This window comes from Hibiscus syriacus, unplaced genomic scaffold (genome assembly GCF_006381635.1).
Source record: "Hibiscus syriacus cultivar Baekdansim isolate YM2019G1 unplaced genomic scaffold, ASM638163v2 tig00112339_pilon, whole genome shotgun sequence".
Taxonomy (NCBI): Eukaryota; Viridiplantae; Streptophyta; class Magnoliopsida; order Malvales; family Malvaceae; genus Hibiscus; species Hibiscus syriacus.
Genome location: NW_024063304.1, coordinates 460,785 through 484,305, shown reverse-complemented (window position 1 = coordinate 484,305; position 23,521 = coordinate 460,785). Strand labels below are relative to the sequence as shown.

Genomic DNA, 23,521 nt, shown 5'->3' with positions numbered 1-23,521 from the left:
GTTTGTCAAGGAGTCTATTCTAATGGAGAACTAACCGTTTCTAGAGATTATTATTCAGAATATATACATTGATGGGAACAAGTTTATATCATCGGTCATTGACAATTCATCTCTTTTGATTTGGACGTAGAATTACGATCGATGAAGGGATAATAATTAGCTTATGTTTCTCGTGTAGATTATGGAAGGTTGGCCCCTTTACTAGTTTTGGTTAGGGTATTTAAAGTGGCCTTAGTTGATGGTGTCAAACATAAAATCGTTATGAATATTTATAAACTAATGAGCTAGACAAATTTGATAATTAAATTTTAAATTTTATTATGGTATGTCACACGAACCTATTAGAGGTCTTGACGGATCGTACTTGACTTAGAAGTAGAGATGCACATAGCCGGATTTAAATATGATCCGGATCAGATAAAAATCGATTCGATTTTTTCACTAAGCCAAAAAGTCAGTTTATAAAAAAATCGGTTCGGATCATAACCGGTTTGGAGGGCCAGATGATGTAACTGGTGTAACAGGTTTCGGTTTGAAAAAAACCCGTTTTTTTAAAAAACCGATTTTTAATCTGGTAAAAAATCCGGTCATCCAATTTTTTAAACCCCAGACCGGATTTTTTTCCGGATAAAAAACCAGTTTTTTATCCGGTTTTTTTCAAACCGGTTTTTAATCCGGTAAAAAATCCGGTAGTCCAATTTTTTCCCAAACTGATTATACTATCCGATTTTAAAATATCTAATCCGATTTTTCCCAAATCTAATTTCAGATATTTTTTACGTAAAATCAGATATTTAGATTTTTTGTGCACCTCTACTCAGAAGCCTATGCCCGAAGAATATAGACTCCTCTCCGATAAGTAGAAAATTTTGTCCGAGAGTCTATCTTGATGGAGAACCACAATTTTCAATTATGAGATATTATTCTCATAAAATATAATAATATATATAACAAACTATTTTATATCTCATTAAACTTTAAATTTAAAATCAATTGTAGCATTAAACTTAAAAAATTAATATTTGTTTTATTACTTAACTTTTATTCTAAAATCAATTATAAAAATTTTAGAATCACACTGAAGAGCATGAACAACTAAACTCAACAAAGTGTTATGAAGAATTTTATATCTTAATATTTTCAGTTGAACCTAAAATGTTATCAAGAATATAATATTTTCGGTTGGAAACCAGAAATTTTATGAAGAATATAACATTTTAGGTTCAACCGAAAATGTTAAGAAGATAGTAATATTTTAGATTGTGTCCAATCTAAAATATTATACTTTTTATTAAATTTTCAGTTACACTTAATTCGTCATTTTTATCCTTAAATTAGGTATCCATTCCTTGGATTTTCTCAATAATTTAAACAAATAGTTAAATGATAGTGTCAATTGGAAAAAAATATAAGCGTTGAATTTAGGGTAAAGTATATAAATGATGATTCAATTATGATGAATGATCTTTATGAATTTATGAGGTTTTAAAAATTATAAAATATTTATCAAATGATTTAATTATTATAAAATTGCCATCATATATTATAAAATAATAATGAATTTTAATAATTTTAATGACTATATAGCGACAATTTGATAAGTTTAGTGATCATTTTGTAATAGTTTAGATAAATATTAATGGCATTTTTAATCGATTGAAAAGTTTAATGATTATTTAATGATTTACGAAACTTTAATAGCCAAAAAAGATAATTTCAATATAATTTAATCACAATTTTATGTATTTACCCTTGAACTTTTTTATATTATATAAAATTTTGAAAGTGGCGTCAGATGGACTTGGGCGACTTTGGTCTTTCTTTTCTACAAATTGATTTACTAAAAGTAATTAAAAAAGCATTGCATAATAATATCATTATTTGTTTACCGATATCTTTTTGACTTTTAGGACCATTAAAACTAAAATAAAATAGCATTATCATTTATCAACTTTATCTTATGCTTCATATATATATATATATATATATATATATATATATATATAATTTTAATGTGGTCCTTTAATTAACGGTATCATTCGCTAATTATTACTATGTTGTCACGATCATTCACTGTGTTGAGTTACAGTCCACAATAACTAATGACGTGACAGATATGTTAAATTAATTTTTATGATCGAGTTCAAGGGTCAAATTGAGTTTTTCAAAAAGTTTAAGGTTTATTTAATAGTCAAGTCTCTATTTATTGTTAAGATCATACTTAACATACGTTTTAGTTTTAGTTTTATTTTAATCACTTATCATTAAGAATTAATAAAATTACCGACATGATAATTTTTTATATTTTTCAATGATGGCACGATATTAACTCACATCAATATTAATGCTAATTTTAACAACAACTAATAAAAATGGAAACTGAATGATAGTTAAATGATAAAAACACAATTTAAAAGAGGCGATACAAATCACGTGCATGTAACTGAAGGAAGTTTGAAAGAAACATTTGGCCAAAATGTGAAACAGCTGTTATTTAAAAATAAAATATTTTAAATTTTTAAAAGAATATAAAATTATAAATTATAAATTATTTGAATTTAGAATTTAAAAGTATTTATAAAATATTAAAAATTAAATACTTTCATAGAAAAAAATATATGTTTGTCTCTTATCAATTTGAGTTTGAGTCTACTCCTACTAATTAAATATATTTTTATTAAAATCATCTTTACACTTAAGTAATAGTAACTTTTTAAGTTCCTTACTATAGTTTAAAAATGATAAAAATAAAAAAAATAAGTATAATATTAAAAATATAAAATAAAATAATATAACAATAAATTGTTTGAAATTGTTTAATCTATTAAAAGATAAACAGTTGATGTTAACTTAATAGATCTGTTACTTTTTATTAGTTGGGTTAATTTGATAAAAATTAAAAGTTTGAGGGTCAAAAGACATAAGATCTTATTCATTGGACATATATTTATTCGGATAAATAAAACAATAAATGTTTTCTTGAAGAGTCTCTTTGAGAGCGTTTTTTCAATGAAGCAAAGAAGGATTATAAGATCATATGTTCCTCAATAAGGAGGATCGTGAATATCACTATAAAGAAAGAAATCTAAGCCATCCGACAGAGAATTAAAATATATTAATAAGCGGTGAATTTAATTTTTTTTTATAGATTGTGGATCAATATAAACATAACAAGATTTTTATTTAAAATAATATATATATATATTAATTTAAAAATATAATAACAATTATATATATATGGATTAAATCTAGAAAAAATATATTAAATGATATAATTTTCTTAATATAATTAATACATGTTTTTTATTTAGGTTAAACTAACTATTTGGTAATCCTCCTATTACTTAATTTATGTTTTGGTCACTCGACTTTTACTTTTTTCAAAATCTTAGCTAACCATACATTTTGGTTCTATTTTGATCACTCACCATTAAAAACTAATAATGATGTTAACATAACTTTTTTTAATTATTTTTCAATCATGATATGGCATTATCTTATGATGACACGCCAACATCACCGTTAAATTTTTAAAGACAAGAGATCAAAACATAAATTAAGTGTGATTTAAAATAAATAATAGTGATGTGACCAAAATAGAAACTAAATAATCAATGAATGACTGAATAAGTAATTTACCTTTTTTGGCAGAGATGAATCCATCATTTCCGGGCTTACTAAGAAGATCCGAAATCAAATGTGGAAAAGGGCTCTCAAAAGAAGCCAATGAGAGAAGGTAGAAGACTTCGGTGTTGTTTGTTTGGACTGTAACTCTCTCAAAGTCAAGAGACAAGGCCAATACCCTACAATTCAACCGTAAGGATTCGAAGATCCTTACTAAAAGTCGGGATGAACTCATCACCAAACATTCCGTCAGCTGTAGTTTTTTTGTTGTTAACGAAACGGCCCCATCAGTATTTAAACACATGCAACATAATTAGTGGCGGATCTAAAAAATTTAATGACTATGGTCCAAAATTTTAATACTCGGATCTAAAAAATTTGGGTGTACAAATTTTCTTAATTTTTCTTATTCTTATTAGTAAACTAAACTAAATTTAACAATTTTCTTAAAATAATGGCCGTGCAATGGGTTCCCTATGATTTTTTTAAGTTTTTGCCCAGTATCCCAAAAATGTCCGAGACGACTTGGATTACACTTTAAAGAAGAAAAGCTTAAATCGTTATAATGCAAATGGATGCTTGTATTTTGAAGTACAAACAAGATAATATCATTGAAAGATGATATAAGAGAATGTATGATTGGGGATGGCAACGAAATGAAGCCAGTGATCTAAACTCAATCAAAGAACGAGATGAAAGACGGATTACATTATTGTCACAATCTAAGGTTTTGAATGGGAAAGAAAATTATTAGAAAGTTAAGATAAGAAAAAAAGATTAATATGAAGATAATGAAGATAAAGACAATAAGATAAACAAAGACAAAGAAGATAAAGATAAGATGACTTAGTCAAAATTAGGGTTTTGGTGATGATGGGCGAGAATGGTGATTTGATGATGACGACTACGGTGATGATGTTGATTGATAGATAGTTATCCTACAAACCCTTATAATCACAATTGACTAAGAAAACTCGATAATTGAATCTAACCAACTCTCCTTATCGCAATGAGAAGGCAAACCAAAGTGTAAAGATCTTCCTCACGAAGAACTTAAAAAACTTAATGATGAAGAATGCTTCAAAGGTAAGACAATCAACACTGGCAGAAACGAACTCTCGTTGTATTATTAATCAAAGAAATCTGATTTACAATGGTGAATGAAACCTCCTTTATACAGGGTGGGTTCCATGAATCTAAGTAACTACAGAATAAAAATAATAATAAATTAAATATAATTTTTAACTCTATCTTAATTCTTAATAAAATAATAAATCTAATCCTCAAAGATAATGCATCATCTATATTAAATTATCTTAAAAATAATCAATAAAAATATTGATAATATTTACAAAATATGGTATTAATCACATATATAAATTTCTGCGTGCGTTGTCTTCACTAAAATGGGCGTATCTTGGGTTCCCGACATTGAATTGACGCGTTTCAAATACCATTGGAAAGCTAAGAGACAATCGATCGTATCTCCAAAAGACATGTCGACAAAATAACACTCAGATCCCATTTTAAAAGTCATCACAAGTCTGTTGATCTTCTTTTTCAAGACTTCGTTGTGTGGATCAATTGGAAAAAATAATCAATCTTCTTTTGATGTGAGCCTTGTGGTGCAAATATCAATGTAGTTTCAAATTATAGTATTTTTTTATTTATGGGTGAATAAAGATCATAAAAATTTAGATGTTATCTGAAAAATAATTAAATAAAATTATATAGGTAACAGAGGTGTACATGTGACTTGAGGATCTCACCATTTTCTACTATTTAACTCACTAGCCTTGAGCCACTCTCTTCATTTCATATTATATCCTTTTTTTAAAAAAATAAAACAAAAGAAAAATAAGATCAAAAGAGGTGAAGGAAAAGTCTATTGGGTTTATCACCTTTCTTTCGTTTATATTAATTTTGACTACACTCAGCATCATAAACCTTATCAAACAATCCATACAAAGGAATTTCCTAGGGTAAACTACCTATTTGGTCAATCACTTATTACTTAGTTTCTATTCTAGTCAATCAACTATTTTTTTCTAAGATCATACCTAACGTTATATTTCGGTTTTATTTTGATCACACTCCGTTAAAAAATTAATAGTGATGCTGATATGTTGTCATAAGATAATGCCACGTTAGAATTTAAAAATAATAAAAAATATCATGTCAGCATCACTATTAATTTTATATCAACAGATGACCAAAACATAATCAAAACATAACGTTAGATGTCATTTTTAAAAAAAAATTGAGTAACCAAAATAAAAACTAAGTAATAATTGGTGATCAAATATGTAATTTAGCCAATATAATATACTAAATATATAGGGTGTCTTTATGGTCAATGAAGTAAAAAAAATGTGTTTATACTAATTATGGAAGTTGTATGTTCTTGTGGAAAATACAAATAATGTAACTGCTATATTTTTAAGGTATGTAACTGCTATTGTTAATATAGTAATATAAAACCATAATATATATATATATACAAGGACGGCTCTGGGTATTTTTTGACCCGGGACGAAATAAAACAAATGAGCCCTATTTATGTTCTTTATTTTTTTAACTCAGACGAAATAAAAGAAATGAACCCCTAATTATGTAAAATATTACATTTATAAATTAATAGGCACTATAAAAAATATTATGGGCCTTAGGCGGGCGCCCCTCCTGCCCGCCCGACCCTATATATATATATATTATTTACTTTCTGATTTAGCATCGGCAAGTTTGCTTGTTGGAGTTTGGATAAAAGGATCAAAGGAAAGGGCAAAGTATAGCATTGTACGTTGCATCAAAGGTGAGATTTTATTCTTTTTATTTTTGGTGAACTACACATTTAGTACCTAAACTATAAGTTTTAGTCTGTTTCAATACCTATATTTTTTATTTTTTTCAAAATCATATCTAATGTTTAGTTTTTATTTCACTTTAGTATCCTCCGTTAAAAACTTAACACGTTTAGTACCTAAACTATCAGTTTTGATCTGTTTTAGTACCTAAACTTTAAAAAAAAATCAAAACTTAACATTAAATTTTTAACAAGGGTAGTAAAATAAAACAAAAACTAAACTTTAAGTATGATTTAAAAAAATTAAATACTAAAACGGATAAAAACTGATAATTAGATATTAAATACGTAATTTAATGTTCTACTTTTTGGTAATTAAAAACGTGCAAGTTTTCTTAGATAATAACCAAAAACCAGCGGCTGAGAAAGATAGCTGGTCATCTCTTCCTTAACACAAAGACTTAAAAGGCATCTAAGTGAAGTGGTGAATTTCATGAGTGGAGTTTCACTTTTTCTGTAAAAGAAGTTTGGGTAAATTATACATTTAATAGTTAAACTATCAGTTTTGATCTGTTTTAGTATATAAATTTTTAACTTTTTCAAAACTATACTTCGCATTTTAGTAATTGTCGTTAAAAGTTTCACACGTTTAAACTATCAATTTTAATATATTTTAATAACTAAATTCATTTTTTTTAATTTAACATTGAATTTTGAACGGGGGTACTAAAATGGAAAAAATTTAAAATTTTAGGTATAATTTTGAAAAATTAAAAGTTTAAGTATTAAAATAAACCAAAATTGATGATTTAAGTCTAAACACATAATTTACCCAAAAGGTCTTGCAAGTTGGTGAATATGCTTCTCTTATTTCTACAAAGAGATAAGCTATGTTAGGGTTATTTAGTGGGATACTGTGAATCAACGAATAGAAAAATGAAACAACACCGATTGATTCAAGTAGTATGTAACTTGATATCGCTTAATCAAAGTCTTGATTTCGAATCATTGTATATGCAAAAAATCCCTGTAGGGAGACTCACTCAGTAAAATCAGGTGTGCGACACATGTCAATTTGGATTAGCTTGATATCGCTTAATTAATGTCTCGATTTCGAGTCATTGTGTATGCAAAAAATATCCGTTGGGAGACTCACTTACTAAAATCAGGTGTGCGACACATGTCAATTCAGATTAATCGGCGAAGCCTTAAAATTGGGAGGAAATAAAAAAAAATTGAGATGGAGTCAATTATTAATATTATAAAGTTGGGATAAACGTTATAAATATTTCAATAGCTGCTTATCAATATTATAAATCTATTTTAATGCTTTAATTGTTATTTAATATTATAAATATTAGGAATAGATATAAGTCGAGTTGGAACGAATTTTCAATTAACTTAATTCGAGAAAAGTAATTCCTGCTTAAATCCTATTTGATCCGAATGCAAAAAACTTTACTCCATCTGAACCCGACTCAATTTATAGATTAAAAACTTGACCTAAATCTAAATCCAACCCGATTACTAGACAATACAACCTGCAACGCAACTGATATAGTATTTGACAATTTCATGTCCATCCTTAATTATGATAAGTATTAATGATTTGTAAAAATGTTATAATTTTATAAATTTCTGTCGACGTAATCTTTGAATTTTGATTTTATCATTTAAATAAATTACTTTATTTATTATTACATCGTTGATCAAAATGACTTTCCATCTCTCTTCAACACCATTATTATTGGAATATAAACTCAATACTTCTTTGAAACTCCATTCCGTTTAGAGATGCTTATAATTTGTCAATGATAATCTTCATTTTTGTTCATTAATGATTTCTGTAGCGTTATTTAATTATAAACATGAATCTGATTAATGCTATGTATAATGTTAAATTTCAATTTTAATTAGTAGATAAATTCTATGTTTTAATTGATGAACAATCTAAAACAATAATTATAACTTATTATTAATATAATTCTATCTATACCATAATAAATTTTAATTATTATTTTCATATAATTCACGTGCCCTACAAGAATTCTATTCATGTACAAATACATATTATAATTATTAAATTTTTAAATAAATTTTTAATATATATTATTAAATAATATAAAGTTTTATTTAGTCAAAATGGTGTTATTGTTATTATATTATAAGTATATAAAAACGGACGAAAATGTTAGGTGGACCAATAAAAGGTTAGGTGGGAGGGGTAAAAGAGTAAACGAAAGAGAAAGGAAAACAGCTGCGAATAAGCGAGGAAAGAGATCCAAGGGGCAGTAATACATCGTTTGTTGCAAAAGACGAGAAAAGGAAAAGAAAAATAGCGACAATCTCGAAGCTATTTTCTCTCACTGTCCATTTTACCCTTTAAGTCTTTTTCTCTTTAAAAAACCCTAATCCTAACCCCTCCCTTCCTTCCTTCAAAAAAAAAAAAAACTATTACTTCTTCTCATCCTTTGCACCTCAATCATGTCTTGCTTCATTAGCAAATACGCCGGTAATTACTCTTCCCTTTCATTTGTAGTTAATTTTGTGTTTATAGTCTTTATCTCTTGGATTGATCTGAGTGATCTCTTAGTTGTTTGGTTGGTTTGACGATGATACTTTGTTAGTTACTGTTTAACAAAATTAGTTGAGTGATATATAGATTTATTAAGATCTTCTTAAGTATCATTCATTTGTTGTTGCGATCTGATTGTCAGCGGGGATTGACTAAATTTATTCGGTGATTTTTAATCTAAAGAAACTTGACAGATTTTTCGTAAGTTTTAATTTAAAGTAAATCCGTTCAAATTGTTTTCTTCTTTATTTGGTTAATTTCTGAACTGAAGATGTAGATCAGCATGCATGCGCTTCTTATACATACAATCTATCCTTTTCTTCATGTTTTTAAACTGAGCGATATTTATCAATATATGATTTTTAAAATTTTTAGTCTATTTATCAGTCCTAGATGTTCTTAAAACTGTCATGATATCATCCGATTCAAGATGAAGGGGTTGGGGGAAGATTGATGAAGTTGATAATGTTAATTATTTGCGTTGTGGTGTTTCCATTCTAGATCTGAGATCCCTGAAACTTATCCATTCACCCTTAAGTTGCTCCAGTTTTTTTTTTTAATTAATTGGATCTATATGTTAAATCTTTAATGGGAAGTTGTTGACATGATTATTTATTTTGACTTGTGAATCTTGTAGATGAGTTAGCTAAGAACGCTGCCTACATTGGCACCCCGGGAAAGGGTATCCTTGCTGCTGATGAATCCACTGGCACAATTGGCAAGCGTCTTTCGAGCATTAATGTAGAGAATGTAGAAGAAAACAGGCGAGCTCTCCGTGAGCTCCTCTTCACCGCTCCTGGAGCACTTCAGTACCTTAGCGGTGTTATCCTCTTTGAGGAAACCCTCTACCAAAAAACTGCCTCAGGTATTATTACAGAACTCAATTGTTAATATATTCTTTTTAAAAACAATGTATGGGTGGTTATTGGTTTCTGATATTGATTTACAATATGCAGGCAAACCGTTTGTTGATGTTTTGAAGGAAGGTGGTGTCCTCCCTGGCATCAAGGTCGACAAGGGTACTGTTGAGCTGAATGGAACCAATGGTGAGACTTTCACTCAGGGTCTTGATGGCCTCGCACAACGATGCCAGAAGTATTACGAAGCCGGTGCTCGCTTTGCCAAGTGGCGTGCTGTTCTCAAGATTGCCGCCAATGAGCCATCTGAACTTGCAATCCAAGAAAATGCCAACGGGCTAGCCATGTATGCTGCCATCTGCCAGCAGTGTGGCCTTGTCCCCATTGTTGAGCCCGAAATTCTTGTTGACGGACCACACAACATCAAAAAGTGTGCTGAAGTGACAGAGCGTGTCCTTGCTGCTTGCTACAAGGCTCTAAATGACCACCATGTTATGCTTGAAGGTACTCTTTTGAAGCCCAACATGGTGACCCCAGGTTCTGACTCTCCTAAGGTTGCACCAGAGGTTATTGCGGAGTACACCGTCCGCGCCTTGCAGCGTACAGTCCCTGCTGCAGTCCCAGCTATTGTCTTCTTGTCTGGTGGGCAAAGTGAGGAAGAGGCTACCCTTAACCTTAACGCCATGAACAAGCTCCAGACGAAGAAGCCATGGTCACTCTCGTTCTCTTTCGGACGTGCCCTTCAGCAGAGCACTCTCAAGGCGTGGGCCGGAAAGGAGGAGAATTTGAAGAAGGCACAAGATGCTCTCCTTGTTAGGTGCAAGGCCAATTCGGAGGCTACCCTTGGTACTTACAAGGGTGATGCGAAGCTTGGTGAGGGTGCTGCCGAAAGCCTTCACGTCAAGGACTACAAATACTAAGAATAGCCTTGTGGTATATTGTGCCATGTTCAGGAGAGTGAATTTGGGTATTGATATCAGGCCTATAGTGTTTTTCTTTTAATTATTGGTTTTGTGCCGCTGCTTATCGAAATTAAGTTGTGAAATCAGACAGACAAATAAGCTTGGGGAGCCTTTGTGCTCCTCGAGTGTCGATGGTATTTTGTTGTTGTTTCTTTCAGCTTAAAACAATTTTCTCTGCTTACATAAATGATGCGTGAGCCTGCATTTTGGCACAATGACCTACTTATATTTTTAAAATTTGTGTTTTGTTCATTTATCAGTCACAACTCACAAGCCTTCAAATGAAGACCTCGAATGTGACGGAGTCTTGATTAAGAATCATTTAAATGACATTTAAAGTCTTGATTTAGGATCATTTATTTAGAGCCATTACTTGATTGGTTCGACTCCCACACTTCATATTTTATTTCCTTCAGTTTTAACCAATACCAGCATAGGTGAATGACACGTGAATTATTAATTTCTAAAAGTAAAAAATGATGTCCATATAACTTCATATCCAAACCCATCTAGAAGCTTGAAGCGTTGTAACCACTGAAATAGACATGGCCCTTATATCAATATAAAGATTAATCTCATAACAGAAGTCATATTAATTTCTTTGCTTTTGTGTGAAGGACTAATCTTAATTGTGTGGTCTACACTTTCATTCTGTCAAACAGTTGTTCATCTCCGGCCAAAATGTACGACTTTTTATAATATTAGATTTTCGTTTTCCAATTCGTTGACACAGCTGGTGAGCTAGGATTTCGGGCCGCAACTTTACGGTCAATTATTATTATTTAAATATTAATTAATATCAAATATATATTTAAAAAAATAAATAATTTTTTTATCAAGTATCATCATTTAAAAGAAATTGTATTTACGAAAACGAAAAATATTTTAATCTCTGCTGTGCTAAATTCTTAATTCTGTCCATGGATAGAAAGATTCTCCGACATCGAGGTTATTGTTAAGAGAAAATAATTTCAGTGACCAAAAATCTCATATAATATACGATTTTAACCAATTTTTTTCGGATTTGTCAAAATGACCAACAAAATCGCAAAGCGATCGCTAATTCGCAACGCGATCTCCATTATCGCAAATCAGTTTCCAGATTCGCAACGCGATTATTACTATCGCAATGCGATTTTCCAATTTCGCGTTGTGATTTTCCCAATTCGCAATGCGAATAACAAAATCGCAATGCGAATTTGGAAAATCGCAATGCGATACTGACTATCGCAACGCGATAATACAAAATCGCAATACGAACTTGGAAAATCGTAATGCGATACTGACTATCGCAACGCGATTCTGACTTTCGCAACGCGATTCTGACTTTTGCAACGAGATTCTGACTATTGCAACGAGATAATAGAGAATCGCAATGCGATTTTCAAAGTTCGCAACAGGTTTTAGTTTCGCAACACAAATTTTTTGTGTATATATCTACGCAGCAGCAACAACTCATAACCTAAATCCCTAAATCGCAACTCATTCCATCTCCATCTATCACTCTCTCCGGCGACATCCGTTCCTATATCCAACGACATCCTTCCCCATCCGGCAACAGGTCTTAGTTTCGCAGCTCGTTTGTTTAGTAAATTAATTTACAACCATGAAATCATCTAATGTTGATCATGTTTGGATAGATTTGTGTTTTGGAGGGTCATGGAAGAATGTTCATGGTGTTTTACAATATATGCCTTTACACATGAATCTTCAACTAAAACTGTCATTAAAAAAGTTAACTTATGAAACTCTAATGTTACGTGTTTCAAAGAAATTGAATTTAGAGCCCCTAAGTGGATTTAGGTTATCTTATCAAAGAAATGGTAAAGTTTATTTGTTAACCGACAATGAAGATGTTGAACGATTCATTGCTTACATTAGTGTTTCAAGTGATGATGTTACATTGTATGTTGTTGAACCTAGAAGTAGTATTGTTGGGTCAGTAGCGGGTAGTAATCAACTAAGTTTTTCTCAAAACCCACAACCTTTCTCTAATCCAAATCCCAATCAACTTTCAGCACCAAATTTCGGTTTTCGTATTGACCAATTAGACGATGATGAGCCAAGAGAAAAAATTGTGAGTACTAGTCAGTATTCGAAATTTGATCTTGGTCAATACCCGGACTTTGATATTGGTCAATACTCGGATTTGATGATGTTTCAGAAGAAGAAACAGACCCTGCGTGTAATGATTTTGATATTGGTCAATACCCGAATTTTGATGATGAAACAGCCGTTGTCGAGGAAGATGTTGTTGATGATAATGAGGAGGAAGTTACGACTGTGAATGAACATGTTGAACATCCATTATGTAATTCATATAATCCTGAAGAAGAAAAAGAAGAAGAAAAAGGCTCCGAAGAAAAGAAAATGCCACGGGAGTATAACTGGAATATGCCAGAATTACTTCAGCTACCGGAAGAAGAGTTGGTAAAGAAAGCAGTTGATTGTTACACAAAAGTTATTCGTATCAAGAAAGATGATTGTTTTGATACAAAGGAAGACTTGAAGATAGCTTTGTATAAGAAATGTGTGGAAGATGGCTATCAACTAAAAGTTAACAAATCAAGCAAAGATCGTTTCGAAACAAGGTGTATGATTGACAAAAACTGTACGTGGCGTATGATTGCAAAGAGGATAAAAGATTGCGAAATGTTTCAAGTTAGGACTTTTATTGATAAACATACATGTTCAAGAACCCAAGTTTTTCCTCACCATAGACAGGCAAACAAAAAGGTGTTGGGTGGTTCTCTGGCTGAGTTAATGTTTTTGAATGGCAGGGTATATCGGGGACATGAAATTATGACTAACATAAATGCTCGGTTCAAGATTAGTATATCATATTCTCAAGCTTGGAGAGCCAAATGTTATGCCTTGGAATTGTTGAGGGGGTCGCCAGAAGCATCGTTTGCCCAACTGCCGGCTTATTGTCACAATTTAAAGCTGAAAAATCCTGGGTCGGTAACTCATATCAAAACAGATACAGATGGACGCTTTGAGTTGATGTTTATTGCCATTGGTGCTGCGGTTAGTAAATCAATATAATTCTGTTGACTCATTTTTGTTAGTTACATGCATTTCACATTTAAATGATTATATTTCTTGTGTATATTATTTTGTAGATTCGTTCGTTTATTACTTGCATGCGCCCAGTTATTATAGTTGACGGAGCACATTTGAAAGGTCGATACCTTGGAGTAAACTTATTAGCAGTAGCCATGGATGCTAACAATAGGATATTGCCAATAGCTTACGGGGTTGGCAAATCTGAAACATCTGATTCATGGACATGGTTTATAGGGCATCTTAGGGATTGCATAGGTCCTATTAGCAATCTGGCAATCATATCCGATAGGGCAAACTCAATTGACAACACTGTTAGAAGGTGTTTCCCAGATGCTTTTCATGGACTTTGTGGTGTTCATTTGTATACAAATCTAAAATCAAGGTCTGCTGGTGTAAAAAATCACAAATGGACATACTGGAAGGCTGTAAAAGCTTATCGGGAAGTGGATTTTAATAAGCATATAAACTGTTTAAGACGTGTTTTGCCTCAGTGTGCTCAAACACTAGAAGATGTCGGGTTTGAAAGATGGTCAAGAGTACATCAACTTGGAGCAAGATATGGTTTCATGACGTATAATAGTGCAGAATCAATCAACGCTCTAAGTCGTCATTCCCGGAAATTACCCATTACTATGTTAATGGAGTTTTTTCGAGCCTCTATTCAACAGTGGTACTACAAGAAAAGAAACCATGCAGGTATTATTTCTTTAAATTCGTAACTTATCATATATATTTTACTAAGTATTATTTATTTAAATTTACAGGAACATTGGAACATCGTGTTACACTATGGACAGAAAAAAAGATAACGAAACGTGTTGTGAAGTCAACGTCATGGAGAGTTGAACCCATGTTCAAACACTTTGTTTGAAGTACTGGATAATAACTTAAATGGGCTTGTCGATCTAAATGCAAAGACGTGTAGTTGTATGAAATGGCAAACATTTGGTTATCCGTGTGGCCATGTTATAAAAGTTTCTCTTCATCTAAACCAAGATGATTCAAGCTCATACGCTATGGATTGCTACACTACAGAAGTATATCGACAGACTTATGGCGAGATTGTCTACCCTATTCCACATCCTTCTGAGTGGGACATACCAGATGACTTACAAACAGTTTTGCCACCAGCCATGGACAGAAGGCTACCTGGCCGACCAAAAAGTCATGATCGTATACCGTCTAAGGGTGAAGAGAAGAAGAGATCGACATATAGTCGGTGCAAGGAAAGTGGTCATACAAGGTTGACATGTGGATCACCAGTGCCATCACAATCATCTTTTCCTCTACCAAAATATGGATCCTCATCAAAATCCAAAGCTCATATGGTGTCAAGAATCCTACATATGATGCCATGTGAATCGAGCTCTTGAATGGTGGGAGGGACCTCTTCAACGATGACAGTGGCCTCTTGAACGGTGAGAGGGGACTCTCGAGGAATGATAGGGGCCTCTTCAACGATAGGAGTGGACTCTTGAGGGATGACAGGCGAGTCGGGCTTCTTCTTGCAGTGTCTTCACACTATTGGGGTGTACGGAGACTTAATAGCACGTGCACGCCGTCTGATGCGTGAACTCTGTCGTACAAGAAAAACCCGATGTAAAGCATCCACCTTATCGGTCCGCTAAATAATTAAATACAAATATCAGTAAATAAACAGACATGATATTTAAACAGTGAAAACAAAGACAAATATGTTTCAAACTTGCATTGAATTCACCCAAGTCATTATTCTATCATAGTTCACAAAATGCATCAGATAACAAAGGCAAATATGTTTCAAACTTGCAACACTGTCAACTTAGTATTTGTCTTTGTCTATTGGTTGAAGTAATGCAATTAATTCAAGTTTCAATTTGCAGAAGAAGAATAGTTTCAATTGGCAGCAAACGAACAAATTTACTTTCAACCAAAAGACAAAACAAAGACAAATACTAACTTCACAGTGTTAAAGAATACACAGTTTAGCAGAATTGGCAGCAACTGAACAAATTTACTTTCAACCAAAAGACAAAACAAAAGGCAAATACTAACTTCACAGTGTTAATAAACAGTTTAGCAGTATTGGCAGCAACCGAATAAATTTACTAAGCAATCTAAATGAAATGGTTAATCTAAGTGAAATTACGAGTAAATTTATCATCAAGTTAAATATGGAAAATCTTAAACTTACCTCATTGCATAGAGTATGAACCTCATTCTGCAACGATACTACCATCTCACGTAGAGCGGCAACCTCACCACGTAAAGTAGACACCTCCACACGCCATGCACCATCGTTATCGCGTAGAGTACCGATCTCCTCACGCAAGGCATTGACCTCATCACGTAACTCCCTTGACTAATCCCGTGGAGGTGGAGAACAGGGAGATAGAAGTCGTGGCATCTTTTCCGGTCGCCTATCATGAGGTGATGGTGGAGAAGAGGCTCGATGATGTGACGGGATAGGTGATGGCTCTCGTTGTAGAGGTGTATAGTCGGGTCGATCAGGTGATGGCTCTGGGTGAGGTGATGGCTCTCGAAGTGGAGGTTGCTCATCATTCGTGCCATCAAGAAAACGTTGACTAGCTTGCCACCAATCAGTGGCAAGCTCAGCCTTCGTGGGTGTCAGTCTCATTAATGGAGTGTTGGCCTCCTAAAAATATAAAAACTCAAACAAAGTTAAACGTCTACTATTAATAACTTGTTTATATATGATAGTAATTGTGTTAAATTACATTATTTATTGTCGCATATGGTATTAAGTCTTCCCAATCCAACAGACGTTTCCTCTTCCAGGAAATAGCCCTAGGAATATCATTTGAGGTTTTTAATGCATATATCCGCATGCTGGGGAAAGCCTCGAATATCCAAATCTACAAACAATATAATAACAAACATTAGTAATTGTTAAATAATTAATTATAATTTTGAAAACATTATATAGAAATTCTTACCTTAAAGGCCCAAACAAAGCCTGACAAAGTGTATTTCGACCAATCGCCCCGCAAACTTTTGCGGTCATCAAAGGCAGACGACAACTTAGTCCATGTAGCTTTCCATATATACGAACCCCATGGAAACAGATTCCATGCATTTAGGTCCTCTACCAATAATATTAGCTCCTGATGAATAGGTTGTCTGGCCTCTCTGCCTAAAAAGCCGGCATACAAAAGTAGTAGAAGGCATACTCGGACAACATCGACGTTATTCATCCGAGTAAAACCATCTTTCTTATTAAACAATTTCTTCATGTCGTCGACGTGTAAGTTCGGCTTCTCTATTGACTCATCAGGAAAAACCCTGGATAACCATGATGGGCGGGTGATATGACGAGTGTACTGGCCTACATCATCGTGTCCGAATCGTAGACCAGTGATTAAGCAGAACTCCTTCCACCCAAAACAAGTGTACGTCGGTGGAAAATGAAACCATATCTCTTCCTCACCACGTTGTATATTGTCAGAAAGATCGCTAGTCATGGTCTGAAGCCACAAATGGGTCAAATTAGCATCTCCACTCGGATGCTGTACTCTCAGCCATGGCCCGAAGCAGGTTTCCTCAAACAATTTTCTTTGTGCAAGTGAAAGCTTCGAAGCAATTGTAGTGGCTAGGCTAACTTTATTCCTTAATGTCAATGAAGCCGAAAAAAATTTCTACAAAAACAATAAACATACCAAGTAAGATATACCAAAAACTACACTATGAAGATATACCAAAAACAATAAACATAAATAGTAGTTTATTCTTGAAACTAAAATTTGCAACACTGTTTTGTCTTTTGATTGAAATGAAAATCGCAACGAGAGAATGAAAATCGCAACGCGGAAATGACTATCGCAACGAGAGAATCGCAACGCGAAATGAAAATCGCATTGCGATTTTGGTTTCGCGTTGCGATAGTCATTTCCGCGTTGCGATTGTCATTCTCGAAGCTATTCTTCTTCTGCATTACTTCAACCAAAAGACAAAACAAACACAAATACTAACTTCACAGGGTTAAATACTAAACAGTTTAGCAGTATTGGCAGCAATCGAATGAATTTAATAAGAAATCTAAGTGAAATAGTTAATCTATTATTGAAATTACCAGTAAACTTATCATCAATTTCAATATGAAAAACCTAAAACCTAAAATAATGCAAAAATTTCAAAATAAAAATAATTAAAAAAACTAACCCTCGGAGGTTGATTTTCCATTTCTGAATGATTGTGAGGGATTTCTGACCGTGAATGGTTGTGAGGGATTTTGCCGGCGATGGGGACGGAAATCTTCGGAGATGGGGACGGATTTTGCCGTAGAGAGTGAGAGATGGAGATGAGACTGAGTGTTGTGATTTTAGGTTTGAGGTTATGAGTTACGATTACTGTGGACGGTTCAGTTTCTGATATATTAAGAAAAAATTCATGTTTGGAATTTGAAAAAAAAATACGCGTTAATACGAATGGCGCTATGTAAATCGCATTGCGATAGTCAGATTCGCATTGCGATTTACGTATTCGCATTGCGATTTTCCTAATTCGCATTGCGATTTACTTATTCGCATTGCGAATTGGGAAAATCGCAACGCGAAATTGGAAAATCGAATTGCGATAGTAATAATCGCGTTGCGAATCTGGAAACTGATTTGCGATAATGGAGATCGCGTTGCGAATTAGCGATCGCATTGCGATTTTGTTGGTCATTTTGGCAAATCCGGAAAAAGTTGGTTAAAATCGTATATTATATGGGATTTTTGGTCACTGAGGTTATTTTCTCTATTGTTAATGGTTAGCGTTAGGGATTGTAACGGGTCAGGTTTTTTGTCAGCTTGACCCAACCTAAAATAGGTATCCTCTACTCTAATTCAACCCGATTCGAAAAATTTATATCCTACATCTGACCTTACTCAATTTGAAAAATATATATCCTCCACCCGACCAGATTTTTTAGAATATAAATCCAACCTGACCTGACCTGACTCGGTATAAATTAAGGATTTAATTAAAAAAAATTAGGAAATTACATTATTATCATCTGGTCAGGCCGGGTTGGAGTTTTTTTACCCTCGACTTGACCGACCCGAACCCAATTTTTTTGATAAAAAATTTGACCTTATCAGATCGATTCGGATCGAAACCTATCAGATTTAAGTTAAATTGCTTTCCATAGCTCTAGCATCCTTCCTCAATTCGTTCGAGTAAAGACATCGATGACGACTCAGACTACTATTTCCAAACTTTATTCACTACTTTCTATAACAAAAGTAATGCATCTTTATTGTCATTTAAAATCTAGGCTCATTATATAAAATTATGTGTTTAAAATCTATTATGTTGGAATTGCGGAGGATTAGGTAATTTAAAACAGTTCAAGATTTAGATCGCTTTCTAGTTAATAATTTCATTCATGTTATATTCTAAGTGAAGCAAGCTTTGTCGAAATCAAGGTGAGGTTAGGAACAAGTTAGGAATAATAAAGTTGACGTTGAGCATTGCCATACCCTTCGAATCATATCGATGTTATTATTGAATATAAAAATAAACATTTCCACTTTACAGGGATTTATGGTCATTCTAATGCGAAATTTAAACATAAAACATGAGAACTAATTGATACGCTTAAACGATAGTCTTAATTACCAAGGTTAATCGGTGGTGATTTTAATGAGATATTGACGGACTCTGAAAAGGTTGGTGGAAGACGTAAGCCAAGAGTACAACTAAATGAAATTTCGAATGTCGATCGGTCGGAATTAACTATCGGATTGCAGGCCAACTAAAGGTTGATTTAATTGGTTCCACGGGAACAATCCAGACAACACAATTGCTGAACGTTTGGACCGTTATGTAGTATCGATAGATTGGTTAATTTCTTACCCCCAATTTCGAGTATGCAGCGTTTTCAGACCGTTCCTTTTTAGTAATGAATACATCTCATATTTTAAGTGCACAATGGCGGCCATTAGGAAATGATAATTTCCCATATGATACATGCAACTTATTGAACTCGCACTCGTATTCATACACAACACGATTCAATTGATTCAGGGTCAAGAATTATTGCTTCATCTGCTTAATGAATTGATCTCCTATATACTTGTTTTTAAACTCTTCTAAGAACAAGGTCCATATTACTTGATCAGTAGTCATTCTCAGGGTAACATTTGTCCACCAGATTTTCGCTTGCCCACGAAGCAAGGAGACTACTCCATCTAATTTTTCTACATCAGAACAGTGGAGTCCATCTAACATAATCTTCACATCATTGAGCCAAAGGTCCGTAGCAACAGGACCTTCCTCGTCTTCACCTTTAAATTCTGGAGATCCTAATCCCTTCAACTCATTCGCAACATTCATTCTCTGAGTTGAAGAGGCATGAGGTTGGAAATGCATCAAGACGGCGTCCAACGTTCTGAAGAAAACGTCTTGATCTTGTACAGGCACTCCAAAAGGTGCCCGTTCTTCACACTACCTGGCCAGGGTAGGTGAATTACTACTCTCGACTGGCTTATCATCTCCCGCTTCACTTCGGGAGCTATCATGTCTGGACATCTAATGAGATATAACCATATAACTCTATTAGCATAACAACATACTTGTTACTCTTATTAGATCAGAAGTTCTCACTATTATGTTGGCATGTACACATTTAAAAACACTCTAGACTCCGATTTATGCTTAAAATCGGCTAAACCATAGCTCAGATACCATTAAATGTAACACCCCAACCCGTACCCGACCCGGATACGAATATGAGGTGTCACATTGACTATTCAAAACATTTACATTTATAGAAATCATGGAAAATTCAAACTTTCATTAATATAAAGTTAATCATTTACATAAATATGTTCAAAATATTACAAAATCAATCAGAGCATACATACTTCACGACTTTGTTTACATGCCAACATATCTATTACATAAAAAACATACTGTACAAAGTACTTCTGATCTGATCTTCAAATGGAGGTATGCAGTTCTATTAGTTCTAAGCCTGATCCTCTTGCTTCTTAGTACCTACGTGTAAAATGCTTACACGCTAAGTCATAGACTTAGTGAGATATAAAAATATAACAATGCATTTCCTATAAATATGAACATGCAATCTAACTATTCAAATACAATTATACTTATCATATCATAGTTTAATCATGTCATATATGATTCAGTGTAAACAATAATAGCATGATAGCATATAATCATATAAATACTTTTTATAGCTTTTATAAACCCATGTACATTACTGAGAACTTATGGTATGCGAGTACATTGAGATTTTGCACATATGATGCCACCACAACTCGTATAAGGGTCTACTAAGTGGCATGTGAAATCTATCCCGAATGACCTCATGTATGTCCCGAAAGACCTATGTATATATCCCGAAGGACATATGTAACCCTCGACTCTTGGCATGCCAACTATACCTATAACTCTCATATCACATAACATGGGCATTATCATTATGTTCCATACATTATATAATCATTACTTCACCACATCTTCATGTACTCATGTCATTTCTCTTATAATCACATATATATTTTATTCTGTCACATATCACATGTACATATAACCATCAATCTCATATCATATAACATATGTTATTTGAGTATGTTCACATGAATCATATATCATATACCAAAGCATATAAACCTATACAATTTATGCATGTGTTTATAATGATCATAATATATGCATGTTCATAACTATTGGACCATGGAAATTAACATAGGAAATAAACTTATCACAAGTCTCATTTCCATTGAACTACACCTATAGTATGCACTCACCTTGGCCTTACTTGATCTCAATCACTTCAATGACTTAATTTCTCTTTCTTGATCGTTCCTAACTTTTCGGTTGTTCCAGAACTTGCTTGTTCTCAATATCTCATAATCATACATTTATATACGTATCAACATTCCAAATATCATAATTCGATCTTTAATTTCTTAGGCTAAAAGAAAGGCTTAATTCTATTTTCCATTTGAAGTAGTATCGGTACCCAAGTTATGGTGCCGATACTTCCCTAGCTGTGGTATCGATACCAAACCTGGGTGTCGATACCCATTTTGTATTTTGTAATCCCCATTTCAAAAATGGTACCGATACCCTTGGTATTGATACTACCATTCAAGTATCGATACCTCATGAATAACTTGTCAAATTTGGGCTTATGGTATCGATACTATTCAACCGATATTAATAATGTTCAATCAGTATCGATATCCCTATACTAAATATCACTCTTTTTACTCTTGAAGTATTGGTACTGGATGAAGCAGTACCGATACGCATAGCCCATAATTCACTTTTTAAACCCAAAATATTTACCCATATCAGCTTAAGCCCTTCATGTTTTATTCCCCTTTCATACTCTGAACTCAAGTACACATACTCAAACCAATTTCTATTTATCTAACACATCCTTATCTTCAAAATCTCCTCCTATATATTGAAATCAAGAATCCTATCAATTTTTCAACATATTCTAATCTCAATTCTAACACTTTATACTTCTTAATTAAGTTGATGACAAGTCAATTCTAGTCTCAAACTTTATTTACTAACTCTCTTCCAAGATTTCACTTATCACCCTCTTATCTTTAATTCTTCCTAACTCCCTCACCTTTTGATCTTAGAATAACTTAAGCTTTCCTTAAGCTTAAGTATTGTCCAATGAACATAAACAAAACTTAAATTTAATAAATAACTAGCTAAAAGAAACTCACCTTAACAAGCTTGGGGTTCACGACTGAAAGAAGGAAGAAGAAGAATTCTCTGAAGTTTTGATTTTTGCCTTTCTTCAATCCACGTGGTTATAATATAACCACTATTAGATTAATTACCTTCTTTACCAAATGACCACTTTGACATTCTATCTATCATTCTTTACAATTCAATCCTACATAAAATTTTTCATATAAATCCCTAAACCATTCAATTTATCTACTTTAATCACTAAATTATAAAATTTTACAATTTGGTCACTAACCTAGTGTTGAGGATGTTACAGAAATTACCAAATTGCCCATATGGACTTAACTGAATAAAATAACCTATGTTAGTGAGAGTCAAATCAATATGTAACATGATTCTAACTTGACCATGCCACAAATAGGTCATTAAATGTACATTTATAGTTTGTTTAGCTCATGAAACATGCTAGAGTTAATTCATGATAAATTTCACATTAGGTGTTTGTAAGCATGAAAGATGGTACATTTTGACCCATAAGACCTTAAATGAGACTTTAATAACCTTTTTCTAGTCTAAGGGAGTGAATGGGAGAGACTTGGATGCAATTTTGTGCCCAAAGCAGGGCACTCCAGGTCATCAGTATTAGTATTGTTATTGTTCTTCGTGTAGTGTAAAAATAAGGGTAAATTGTGAAGGCAATACCGATACTTCCTTAAGAGGTATTGATACTCGTGGTAAGTTTAGAGTTCCAGTAGCCAATTTTGGTAACGATACTCATGAGAATATCGATACCAAGGGTAGAGTATCGATACTCCCAATAGGAGTATCGATACCGAGACATTTTTGAAAACATAGAAGCCATTTTTGGTATCGTTACTTATCTTGAGTATCGATACCCAAGGTTCAGTATTGATAATGTTAGCATAATATTGATACCATCGTTGATTTTTGGGAATTTGATTCCTTT

General features: G+C 33.0%; 1 protein-coding gene across 2 annotated transcripts in view; it reads left to right on the top strand.

Annotated features, from left to right (window-relative positions):
* Nucleotides 1-23,521, top strand: part of LOC120177863 (fructose-bisphosphate aldolase 6, cytosolic-like) — a 41,899-nt gene that overhangs the window by 8,799 nt on the left and 9,579 nt on the right. The window contains exons 2-5 of one of the 2 annotated variants that reach the window (XR_005521478.1): nt 8,885-8,939; nt 9,640-9,867; nt 9,959-10,848; nt 18,665-18,671. Coding sequence is in view for 1 of the 2 variants with exons in the window: in XM_039183852.1 (XP_039039783.1) it covers nt 8,912-8,939; nt 9,640-9,867; nt 9,959-10,779 (1,077 nt within the window). In the remaining variant the exon portion in view is untranslated. Of the gene's footprint in view, nt 1-8,884; nt 8,940-9,639; nt 9,868-9,958; nt 11,037-18,664; nt 18,672-23,521 lie in introns of those variants that run through there. The other variant, XM_039183852.1, reaches the window with a different exon arrangement.